Source organism: Chlorocebus sabaeus, chromosome X, assembly GCF_047675955.1.
Source record: "Chlorocebus sabaeus isolate Y175 chromosome X, mChlSab1.0.hap1, whole genome shotgun sequence".
Lineage (NCBI taxonomy): Eukaryota > Metazoa > Chordata > Mammalia > Primates > Cercopithecidae > Chlorocebus > Chlorocebus sabaeus.
In genome coordinates this window covers 77,268,270-77,280,777 of record NC_132933.1, presented here as the reverse complement: position 1 = coordinate 77,280,777, position 12,508 = coordinate 77,268,270, and the positions used below count along the sequence as shown (strand labels likewise).

The following is a 12,508-nucleotide window of genomic DNA, read 5'->3' as shown; positions in this document are numbered from 1 at the left end:
AAAGTGAGAGCTAAAAGCATGCAATTCTTTTTGTTTTTAATGCACATTATTGCTTTATTTATAAAACCTGAATGAACTTGTTATAACTTATAGTAGGCATACACACACACATGCACACACACCACATTCACCTATTTTGGAGAGAGAAATCTTGTGATATCATTTCTATATTTATTATAAATATTATTCATAATGAAGGTTCAAGTTCTATAGGGTATTAGTATGTGACACATCATGCTATTTAAAACTGTAAGTGTATTTTACCTAATGACATCTAAGTTTTTCTTTTTTAAAATTTTTTATTATTATACTTTAAGTTCTAGGGTACATGTGCATAACGTGCAGGTTTGTTACATATATATACTTGTGCCATGTTGGTGTGCTGCACCCATCAACTTGTCAGCACCCATCAACTCATCATTTACATCAGGTATAACTCCCAATGCAATCCCTCCCCCCTCCCCCCTCCCCGTGATAGGCCCCGGTGTGTGATGTTCCCTTTCCCGAGTCCAGGTGATCTCATTGTTCAGTTCCCACCTATGAGTGAGAACATGCGGTGTTTGGTTTTCTGTTCTTGTGAGAGTTTGCTGAGAATGATGGTTTCCAGCTGCATCCACGTCCCTACAAAGGACACAAACTCATCCTTTTTATGGCTGCATAGTATTCCATGGTGTATATGTGCCACATTTTCTTAATCCAGTCTGTCACTGATGGACATTTGGGTTGATTCCAAATCTTTGCTACTGTGAACAGTGCCACAATGAACATACATGTGCATGTATGATTTATAATCCTTTGGGTATATACCCAGTAATGGGATGGCTGGGTCATATGGTACTTCTAGTTCCATAAAATTCTTATAAGAAAACACAGGGCACATGCTTATAGTCCCAGCTATTTGAAAGGCTAAAGTGGGAGGATCGCTTGAGCCCAGGAGTTTGAGATCAGCCCAGGCAACATAGTGAGGTCCTGTATAAAAAGAAAAAAAAACCCAAAAAACCGAAAACAAACAAACAAAAAATAACCCACAGGGGTAAATCTTTATGGTCTTGCATTTGGTAATGGATTCTTAAATATGACATCAAAAGCATAGGTAACGAAAGAAAAAATAGATAAATTGAATTTTATTAGAATTAAAATCTTTGTGTATAAAATGATACTATCAGGTATGGGAGAAAATGTTTGCAAATAATTTATCCAATAAGGATCAAGTATTCAGAACATGCAAAAAATATTAAAATTCAACAACAAAAAGACAACTCAATTTAAAAATCCCAATTAAAAAATGGACAATGGCTTGAATAGACATTTTCCCAAAGAAGATATATGGATGGCAAACAAGTACATGAAAAGATTCTCAATACTTTTAGTCATTACGGAAATACAAATCAAATCCACAATGAGATACCCCTTCATACCCAGTAAGATGGCTATAATAAAAATAAAACTGAAAATAACAAGTCTTGGTGAGAATGTGGACAAATTGGAACCCTTCTGTGATATCATTCTGTGATGGGAATGTAAAATGGTGCAGCCACTGTGGAAGACAGTTTGGAGGTTCCTCAGAAAGTTAAACATAGAATTACCATACAGTCCAATTATCCCCATCCATCTCCCTGGTATATACATTCAAAAGAACTGAAGACAGATATTCAAACAAATACTTGTACATGAATGTTTGTAACAGCACTATTCAGAAGAGACAAAAAGGTGGAAATAGCCCAAATGTCCATTAATGAATGAATGGATAACAAACTGGTATATATATATACATATATACACACAATAGACTATTATTCAGCCATTAAAAGGGATAAATTACTGTCACATAATACAATGTGGATCAATTTCAAAAACATTTTGTTAATTGGAAGAAGTCAGACACAAAAGAACACATATTTTATGATTCTATTTATATGGAATATCCATAATAGGTAAATCCATAGAGACAGAATGCAGATTAATAATTGGCTAGGACTTGGGGGAAGAGGGAACAGGGAGTGACTGCTTAATGCCTAGGAGGTTTCTTTATGGGATAACAGAAACATTTGGAACTACATAGAGGTGATGGCTGCACAACATTGTGAGTGCTAAGTGGCACTGAGGTGAACACTTAAAAATGGTTAATTCTATGTTATATACATTTCACCCCAATAAAATGGATACTGTTACTTTCCTTCCTCTCTAAAAAGCTAAGCTTCTTATTTTCCTGGGTTAGGAAGAATCCTTTATATCTTTAGTAATCACAAGTTACTATCTAATGAGCTCTTATAACGTGTTGTGAACTGTGATGCATGCTTTTCAGGCACCATGTTATTTAAGCCTCACAGCAGTAATACCTGGCATATATTGAGTGCTAAGCAACCATTTGTCATATGGATGAACAACTGTAGAAGCAAGGTACACGTGAGACAACTGAGGTTGAGAGAGTGAAGGTACTTGCCCGAGGTCTCCTGGCTAGTAATGGCAGAATTCAAACTCTAAGAATTATAGGACGAAAACATCACTTTTGGTTTCAGCTCTAATGTAATGTTAGGGAGAAAGACATCAGGTTTTATCCCTGGAAAGAAGTTAGGTCTTTAATGTTACTTTTTGAGTCTTACTGAAATGCATACTTGTTAATTTGCTTGTATTGGAAAAGGTATGGCCTAGGTATCAGGCAGCCTGGATTTCCAACTCTCCACTATTACTAAATGTGTGGCCTTAGGAAAATTTGATTTAACCTTTCTGAAACCCAGGTTGCTAATTTGTTACAAGATTGTTAAATTGATGATGGCAGGGTGGACTGGTTCACCAGAGTTCAAACTCAAAGCTGCCTTATTCTCCTGACTTTTAAATAATGGGAACTGATGCAAAATGTTAAGAAAACACTGTGCAGGTCAGGCAAAATATATCTGAAGGCTACATCTGGCTTGTATGTCACAAGTTTTTACCTCTGTATTAGTAGAGGAGACTGTGGCAACATATTGCCTGGGTTTTAAGTTTGGCCATTTACTAGCTCTGTGACCTTAGGTAAGCTATTTATTCTGTCTGTTCCCCAGTTTACAAACAAGCAATGATAGTATATACATTGGAAAGTTGTTACAAAGATTATATATCTGTGTGTGTAGTCACCTAGAAATAGTACTTGGTATGTAGCAGTGTGGTGCAAGTATGTTAACTAAAACAAACCAAATAAGTCCTACACTGCCTTTCAGCTGTTAATATTACATGACTAAAGAAGAATTTATAGAAGGCCAATTATTTGCAGTAACTTGGTCTTTACCTTGGTTTGCTCATCTGTGCCTCAGTTTACACATCTATACAATGGAAACAGTAATGGTACCTGCCTCATATAGTTATTGTGATGATTAAATGAATTAATATATAGTTTATCTACAGAACTTAGAACATTTTCTGGCACAGAGTATGCACTATATAAGTCTTAGTCATTATCATCATGAATTTTTAAAATATATCTTGATGAAGCTCATATGAGTCAATACTGAAAATCTCCAAAATAAGTTGCTTACAATATGGCATTGATCCTAGGAGCATTGTCCGTACCATAATAAGGGTGCTGAACTCTTTTTTTTAAAAAATTATTATTATACTTTAAGTTCTAGGGTACATGTGCATAATATGTAGGTTTGTTACATATGTATACTTGTGCCATGTTGGTGTGCTGCACCCATCAACTCATCAAAGGGTGCTGAACTCTTGACCCTTCAATCAATCATACAAAAAGCCAAAGTAGTAAGGTCTGAGAATAGAAAAGCTTCCCAGTCATTGCATAGTCTACTTAATGCATCCCAATACTGGATTGAGATACAAAAGAAAACTAGGCTAACTTGTATCTATGAAGGCAACTAATGAAATTTATTTTTAAGAGCTCTCTCTGCATTTTCCATAATATCTCTAAGAAAGAGGTAAGAAAAATTCAAATTGTGATTCAGAGAGGCAATTAGAATTAGAATATAGAAAGTTATAGAATTAGAATATAGAAAGTTCTATATTGGAAAAGAGGATCATCTCCTGCCTCCCTAGTTTGTCCCAGTCTACCTGGGGTAGACTATTGCTTTGTAAATATGTAATAGAAGAAAATTACAAATGGAGTCAGGTCCCAGAGTTCAAAAAAGCAGCATCCTTACCATCATTTTTAAGGTGAGAGAAGAGTTTGGTATGAAAAAATATAGAAGTCTCAGAAGGACTTGGGAGTGAGGGGATGTCCAATGGGGCAGGAGTCCTACTGTGAGAGGAGTATAAACATATTGGAGCCCCAAACTAGATGAATAGGGAACATTGTAGGCCACAAGTTTAAGGGTGCTGGCGATGGAATTATAGTGTCAAAGTGGTAAGAGTGACAAGTATTAGTGGAATCTCTTTTGAGAGGAGACAGGGATTCTTCAACATGAGAAGACAGGGACAAGGGGAGATTTTACTGTGAGAAAAGCAGGGACCCTATTGTAACAAGACAGGATATAATATGAAAATGCCAGTGTGAGTTGATGAGAGCATTGCAAGGCCAATAATAATAAGAATGGGGAACGTGGGGAATTAAAGTGGAAAGTGGGAATAATACAGGGGAGAGACTTGGGGTTTGTGTCGGGAAATATTGTAGAATTCTGAGTTTGAATGCACAAGCTATAGTGTGAGAACCATTCTGCAAATAAGGAGGGTATAGAGTGCTCCTTAGTGTGACAGGACAGGGTAAAAAAAAAGATCATAGAATTTAAAAAGGGGTAGTCTAATGAGAGGGAATGAGAAATGATATGCCCATTGGGAGAAGTAGAAAATATTAGAAACCCAGTAAGAAAGAATGGGGTTTCCCCAGTTTGAGAAGATAGGACAAATGCAATCCAATGAGAAGTAAGAAGAAATAATAATAAGAAACCTCAAAGGAAGAGGATGGCAGAATGTGGGGCTAAAAGTGAAAGAACACTGTGGGAGGTGGGGAGTGGGTTTCCCAAAAAAGATAACGAGGAATAATGGTTAGAAAAGTAGCAGCCCTTTGATGGAATAGGAGATAAATTATGGAAACCCTTGTGGGAGGGTAAAAGAGGTGACTCTAGTGGGAAAAGACACGGAAGAAGGCACTATCATCATGTGACAATAGCAGGGTCACCAATATAAGCTGTCAGAAAATAATGTGGGGCTCCTAATGGGAAGGAGTTGAATGCTCCTCAAAGCAAGAAGGTAGGAGACTGCAGGGAACTCCAGTATAATATAATCAGGGACTCTAGTGTGAGAGGAGAGGATGTATTATAGAATACCAACCCCATTAAAGAAAATCATTAAATGGGGGGAACCCACAGGGAAAGAGAATGGAGGGCATACCACTGCGTGAAAAGGGAAGATCTTAATGGAGTAGAATAGGGTGCACTGTGGGGTCACAAGTGGACAAAGATATGAAGCACTTCAGCCAGTGTGAGAGGATCACGGGAAAACGATAGATTCCAGTGTGTGAAAAAGGAGAGCTAGTAAGAGAGGAAATATTCTGGGATTCTCAGTAGGAAATCCCTAGTAGGAAATCCTAGTAGGATTCTAGTAGGAGGGAAAATGGTGGGGCTCCTAGTTGGATGCACTGGTGGGATTCCTAGTGTGAGTAAACAGTTTGAAGACACGGGGTATGTTATTTCCTCAACTTGGTAGAGTAGGGGCTCCCAGAAGGAGAGTATAGGTGCAGGTGGTTGCCCTGTATGAGAAAAGGGGGCCCTCGTGGGAAGAGCCAGGACATTATTGTGGGTAGGGCAAAGAAATAAAAAAACCCTAGGTGGGAGACGATGGAGACACGGTGTGACCCTGGTGGGAGCGCGCAGGAAATATTGTGGGAAGCCAGAGGCTGGGGACAAGGAGCTCTCCAGGGAGAGAAAGGAAAACCGCAGAGAGAGGGCTTGAGAACACAAGGGACACCAGAGTGAACGTAGGGCAAACGATTATACTGGAGCATAATTTCCCCACCTTAGGTGCCCAGCCCCACTTACCCAGGCAGAGTTCAAAGACGTAGGCATAGTAGGACCAGAGCACGACGAGGACAATAACGAGCACTGGCACCCAGGACAGTACCCGGCGGCAGCACCGCAGCCCCCCAGACAGAGCCATCTTCCAGCCTCGCCGCATCTTTGGCTCGAAGATCGACCAAGCAGGCCTGCTGGCGCCGGGTCGGAACCGCTAGGGTGGCGGTTGCGAGGCGGGAAGGCGCGCTGTGCGGCACTCCACTGCCTAGCCTGGCGGGAACCCTCTCGCCGAGCCGTCGCCACCTGTGGGGCTGCGCTGCTGAGTGCGCCCCGCCTGGCACAATAGGCTTGAGTCACGGCGTTGAGGAACTAGCGATGTTGGAGCGGAAGGGTGATCCGTCAGGCAGTCGCGGCTAGCACGCTCAGAGGTAGTGCAGTCCCTCCCCTTTCCGCCTCCTCCCCACCCCGTGTTTCAAGGCTGGATGCAGGGCTGGACCTCCGCAAAATCGTGAAGCAGAAGAAATTTGGGTCCGCCCATCTGCTCTTACTGCACTGCGTCCGCCCTCTTTGTTTCTGTCTCTGTCTCTCTCTCCCCCTTCGTTCTCTTTCTCTCCTCCTGCTGCCCCCCACACAGTTACACACACACACACACACACACACACACACACGCAGTGTGAAAGATGCGAGCCATAGCATCTCATAACATGAAGGCCATCCAGCTCCATCCTCCCACTGCTGCTTGAACAATATGCTTAACACGTAGTGCCGCAGTCGCTGCTTGGGTAAGTCCTTTGACAGGGCCCTCCCTCCTTCCCTTTGCCCTACCCACAGAATCAGCTTAGTATGTTTTTAGAACAAACACATTGGTATAAAAAAACAAATGAGGGAGACAGTGATTCTGAGAGGGGTCATGGAAAGCTACATAGGTAGTGATATTTAAGCTGAGCTATATTAATAAATTCAGGTTTTCCAGGCAGATGAGAGGAGGAGGACCTTTTAGACAGAGAAAACAGCATTTAAAAGTCATAGAGTAATGAAAGTCCAAAAATGTTCCAGGAGCAGCTAGTGTGGCTTGAAGAGTGTGTGTGAAGAAGAGAGGCTACGAATGAGACTGGGAATATGAGGCCGTGGTGTGAAGGCTCTTATATGTCCTAGCATGGCTTGGGGACATAATCATGTAACGCAGATTATGAAGAGCCATCCAAGTTTTGGGGAAAATGGAGTGACATCAGGAATATGTTTTTGTGAAATAACTGGCAGGATTTTGGAAAGGAAGATGGCCTGGAAGTAGGAAGCTCAACTAGAAGATAATTTAATTCATCAAATGTTTTTGGAGTGGTTGCTTCCTGTTAGATCAACTTTGGTACAAAAAGAATGACAAAATAGTGGCCTGACCCCAAGAAGCTCATGTTCTCTTTGGGGCCGTAGTTGTTCATTGACACAAGTACAATAATAGAAGTACAGCAGGCTCTTGGCATTTATGGATTTGACCCTCACTGTTTTTTCCAAAGGTCTTTTACATGAAGACATTTGTGATTTTGGTGAGATGCATGTGTGATTCACATTCTGTGTGAGTACTGTGTGGGAGCAAGTGTCTCTACAAGGTTGCTCTCTGTTCTTTATTTATGGTTATATATGCAGTAAATTACCTGAAGTGATAAAAGCTTTATTGTTTCTTTTCAGATTAAGCTGATTTTATGGTTGATGTTACTAAATTCATGATGCAATGGAATGCAGAATTCATTTTAGTTACAATATTTAGTAGCCCAGTTAATTATTTGAGCCCTAAGGTTCTGACATGTATACTTAAATTTTCTAATGTTCATTAATTTGGGGCTCGCGGAACATATATCTTGGGATTGTCGAGGGTATACTGTTTAAACCAAGTAGCCTTGAGGAGGCAATCATTAAGTGTGAAAGGGAAAGTCCCAGTTGGGTTTTGAATAATGACTAGGAGTTCACCAAGAAGATAAGAGATGGGAGTAGGATTTAAAGGAGGAGGGGATTCCAGGCAAAAGGAAATATGTAGGGCAAACGTATGCGAAACAGCACAACGTACTTGGGGGACTGCGCTTTTGCTGGAAGATATTACAGTAGTCTAACCAAGAGATGGTAAGAGCCTAGGCCTAAGCCAGGCTATGAGGGGAGGAAAGGAGGGGAAAGATGTAATAGTGTTGGGGGAAATCAACAGAATTTATCAACTTGGTGAAGAGTGAGGTGAAGAGTGAGATAAGTTAAAGCTAACAACCAGATTTCTAACTTCAATGCCTGAATGAACAGTGTTGCCAATCACCATGATAGGGTCTATTATGAAAAGAGCAGATTTGGTGGGGGAAGTTGATAACTTTCATGTTTTGACATGATTAGTTTTGCCTAAATCTTCCTCTTCTAAGCCTGATCACTAATCAAATGGTCTGGGGTGGGGGGCTTATGACAGGGATAGCTCATACCCAAAGGAGCATGGAGGGTCAAGAACCAGAGAGACAAACCATGTTCAAGTGTATATATCAAGGATTGGCAAATTATGCTTATGGGGCAAATATGGCCCACTGGCTTTTTAAAAGTCAGAATAAAGTTTTATTGGAACACATTCATGTCAATTTGTTTACCCAGAGTCTATGGCTGTTTTGTACAATTCTGAGTTGGAGTAGTTGTGACATAGATCATATAGCATGCAAAGCGTACATTTATTTAAATTTATTTTTAAAGACTTTATTTGTTAGACCAATGTTAGATTAACAGCAAAATTGAAAGGAAGGTTCAAAGATTTCCCATATAACCCCTACCACCACATGCATAGCCCCCATTATCAACATCCCCCGCCAGAGTGGTACATTTGTTACAATCTATGAATCAGCATCAACACATATTTTTCATCCAAAGTCCATAGATTCTATTAGCATTCACCCTTGGTGTTGTATAGTCTGTGGGTTTGGACAAATATATAATATCTTGTATCCACCATTACAGTATCATATAGAATATTTTTGCTGCCCTAAAACTCCTCTGTGTTCTACCTGTTCATCTCTCCCTCTCCACAACTCTTGGAAACTGTTGATTTTTTTTTTACTGTTTCCATAGTTTGCTTCTTCCAGAATGTCATATAGTTGGAATGATACAGTATGTAACCTTTGCAGATTGGCTTCTGTCACTTAGTAATACGCATTTAAGATTCCTCCATGTCTTTTCATGGCTTGATAACTCATTTCTTATTAGTATTGAATAATATTCCATTTTCTAGATGTACCACAGTTTATTTATACACTTACCTACTGAAAGACATCTTGGTTGCTTCCAAGTTTTGGTCGTTATGAATAAAGCTGCTATAAACATCCATGTGCAAGTTTTTGTGTGGACATGGGTTTTCACCTAATTTGGGTAAATACCAAGGACTGAAATTGTTGGATCATGTGGTAAAAGTATATTTAGTTTTGTAAGAAACTGCCAAAGTGTCTTCAATAGTAGCTGTACCATTTTGTGTTTCCAGCAGAAATGACTGAGAGTTCCTGTTGCTCTATATCCTTGCTAGAATTTGGTGAGGTTAGTGTTCTGGATTTTGGCCATTGGAAAAGTCTGTAGTGGTATTTCATTGTTTTAATTTGCACATCCCTGATGACATATAGTGTGGAGCATCTTTTCATATGTTTATTTGCCATCTATATATCCTCTTTGGTGAGGTGTCTATTCAGGTCTTTAGCCCTTTTTTTGAGATGCTTGCTTTCTTATTGTTTAATTTTAAAGAATTTTTGTGTATTTTAGATTACAGCTCTTTATCATGTGTCTTTTGCAAATATTTTCTTTCAGTGTGTGGCCTGTTTATTCTCTTGATAGTGTCTTTAGCAGAGCAATTTTTTATTTTAATGAAGACCAGCTTATTAATTCTTTCTTTCATGGATTGTGTCTTTGCTGTTCCATCAGCCATCACCAAACCCAAGGTTATCTGAATTTTCACATATGTTACATTCTGGGAGTTATAGGGTTTTGTGTTTTGTATTTAAGTCTGTGATCCATTTTGAGTTAATTTTTATGAAGAGTTTAACGTCTGTGTCTAGATTTATTTTTTTGCGTGTGGATGTCCAGTTGTTCCAGAACCATTTGTAAAAATGATGATCTTTCCTAGCACTTTAGGAGGCCAAGGCCGTTGGATCACCTGAGGTCAGGAGTTTGAGACAAGCCTGGCCAACATGGTGAAACCCTCTCTCTACTAAAAATACAAAAATTAGATGGGCATGATGGCATGCGCCTGTAATGCCAGCTACTCAGGAGGCTGAGGCAGGAGAATCACTTGAACCCAGGAGGTGGAGGTTGCAGTGAGCCAATATTGCATCACTGCATTCCAGCCTGGGCCATAGAGCAAGACTCTGTCTTTAAAAAAAAAAAAAGGAATAAAACAAGATATTTTCTCCATTGTATTGCATTTACCCCTTTGTTAAAGATCAGGAGATTTTATTTATGTAGGTCTGTTTCTATTTCCGGGTTTTCTATTTTTTCCACTGATCTGTTTGTCTGTTATTTCATCAATATCACAGTGTCTTGATTATTGTTGCTTTATAGTAAGTCTTGAAATTGGGTAGTGTCAGTCCTCTAACATTGTTCTTTTTTAATATTGTGGTGTTCTGGATATTTTGCCTCTCCATAAAAACTGTAGAATGAGTTTGTTGATATCCACAAAGTAATTTGCTGGGATTTTGATTGGGATTGCATTGAATCTATAGATTGGGAAGAACTGACATCATGATAATATTGGGTCTTCCTATCCATAAATATGGAACACCTTTCCATTTATGTAGTTCTTCGTTGATTTCATCAGAATTTTGTAGTTTTCGTCATATAAATCTTGTACATATTTTGTTAGATTTCCACTTAAGTATTTCATGCTAATGTAAATGGGATTTCTACTTAAGTATTTCATGCCAATGTAAATGGAATTGTGTTAATAATTTCAAATTCCTCTTGTTCATTGCTGCTTTATAGAAAAGTGATTGACTTTTGTATATTAACCTTGTGTCCTTCAACTTTGCTATAATTGCTTATTAGTTCCAGCTTTTTCATTGATTCTTTCAGATTTTCTGCATAAACAATCATGTAATCGATGAACAAAAACAATGTTGTTTCATCCTTCCCAATTAGTATTCCTTTTGTTTCATTTTCTTGTCTCATTGCATTAGCTAGGACGTCCAGTATGATATTGAAAAGGATGCCAAGAGGGTCATCCTTGCTCACGGACATCCTTGCCCTGTTCCTGATTTTAATGGGAAAGATTCTATTTTCTTACCATTAAACATGATGTTAGTTACAGGGATTTTAAAACAGATATTCTTATTAAGTTAAGGAAGTTTCCCTCATTTCCCAGTTTTCTAAGATTTTAAAAAAATTATGAATAGATGTTGGATTTTGTCAGATGTTTTATTTGCATCTAATGATATGATCATGTGATTTTTCTTCTGCAACCTGTTGATGGTATGGATTACATTAATTGATATTCTAATGTTGTACTGGCCTTGCATACTTGGAATAAATCTCACTTGATTGAGGTGTATACTTATTTTTATACATTGGGTTTGATTTGCTAGTATTTTGTTGAGAATTTTTGCATCTATGTTCATTAGAGATATTGATCTGTAGTTTTCTCCTCTTCTAGTGTCTTTGCCTGGTTTTTGGTATTAGGGTGATGCTGGCCTGATAGAATTTGGTAGGAAGTATTTCCTCTGCTTCTATAATTTGAAAGAAATTATACAGGATTGATAAAATTCCTTCCTTAAATGTTTTGTGGAATTCACCAGCGAACCCATCAGGGCCTGGTGATGTCTGTTTTGGAAGGTTATTAGTTATTGATTCAATATCATTAATAGATATAGGCCTATTCAAATTGTTTATTTCTTTTTCTTAATTTTTAATTTTATTTTTTGGTTCTTTTTAAAATTTTCAATAGCAATAGGGGTACAAGTGATTTTGGGTTACATGGACGAATTATATAGTGAGGAAGTCTGAGATTTTAGTGCACCTGTCACCCAAATACTGTGCATTGTACCCAATATGTAGTTTTTTGTCCTTAATCATCCTCCAACTCTCCCCTCTTCTGGGTTTCCAGTGTCCATTAAACCATTCTGTATGTCCTTGCATACCCATAGCTTAGTTCCCACTTATAAGTGAGAACATACAGTGTTTGGTTTTTCATTCCTGAGTTACTTCACTTAGAATATTGACCTCCAGTTTCATCCAAGTTGCTGAAGATTACATTATTTCATTCTTTTTTATGGTTGAGTAGTATTCCTTGGTGTGTGTGTGTGTGTGTGTATATATATGTGTGTGTGTATATATATATATATATATATATATAACATTTTAATTATTCACTCATCAGTTGATGGGCACTTAGGTTGGTTTCATGTCTTCACAATTATGAATTGTGCTGCAATAAACATACATGTACAGATTTCTTTTTGATATAATGGCTTCTTTTCCTTTGGGTACATATCTAGTAGTGGAATTGCTGGATGAAATGGTAGATCTACTTTTAGTTATTTGAAAAATCTACATACTCCTTTCCATGAAAAGTTTTACTAATTTAC

At 38.5% G+C, this 12,508-nt stretch overlaps 1 protein-coding gene across 3 annotated transcripts in view; it reads right to left on the bottom strand.

The window, feature by feature from the left end:
- Positions 1-6,363, bottom strand: part of ZDHHC15 (zDHHC palmitoyltransferase 15) — a 204,858-nt gene extending 198,495 nt beyond the window's left edge. For all 3 annotated transcript variants that reach the window (XM_037989509.2, XM_007992113.3, XM_073013559.1), the window contains exon 1: positions 5,964-6,363. In XM_037989509.2, coding sequence (XP_037845437.1) covers positions 5,964-6,099 — 136 coding nt within the window. In that variant the 5' untranslated portion in view covers positions 6,100-6,363. The remainder of the gene's footprint in view (positions 1-5,963) is intronic.
- Between the last annotated feature and the right edge of the window lie 6,145 nt (positions 6,364-12,508).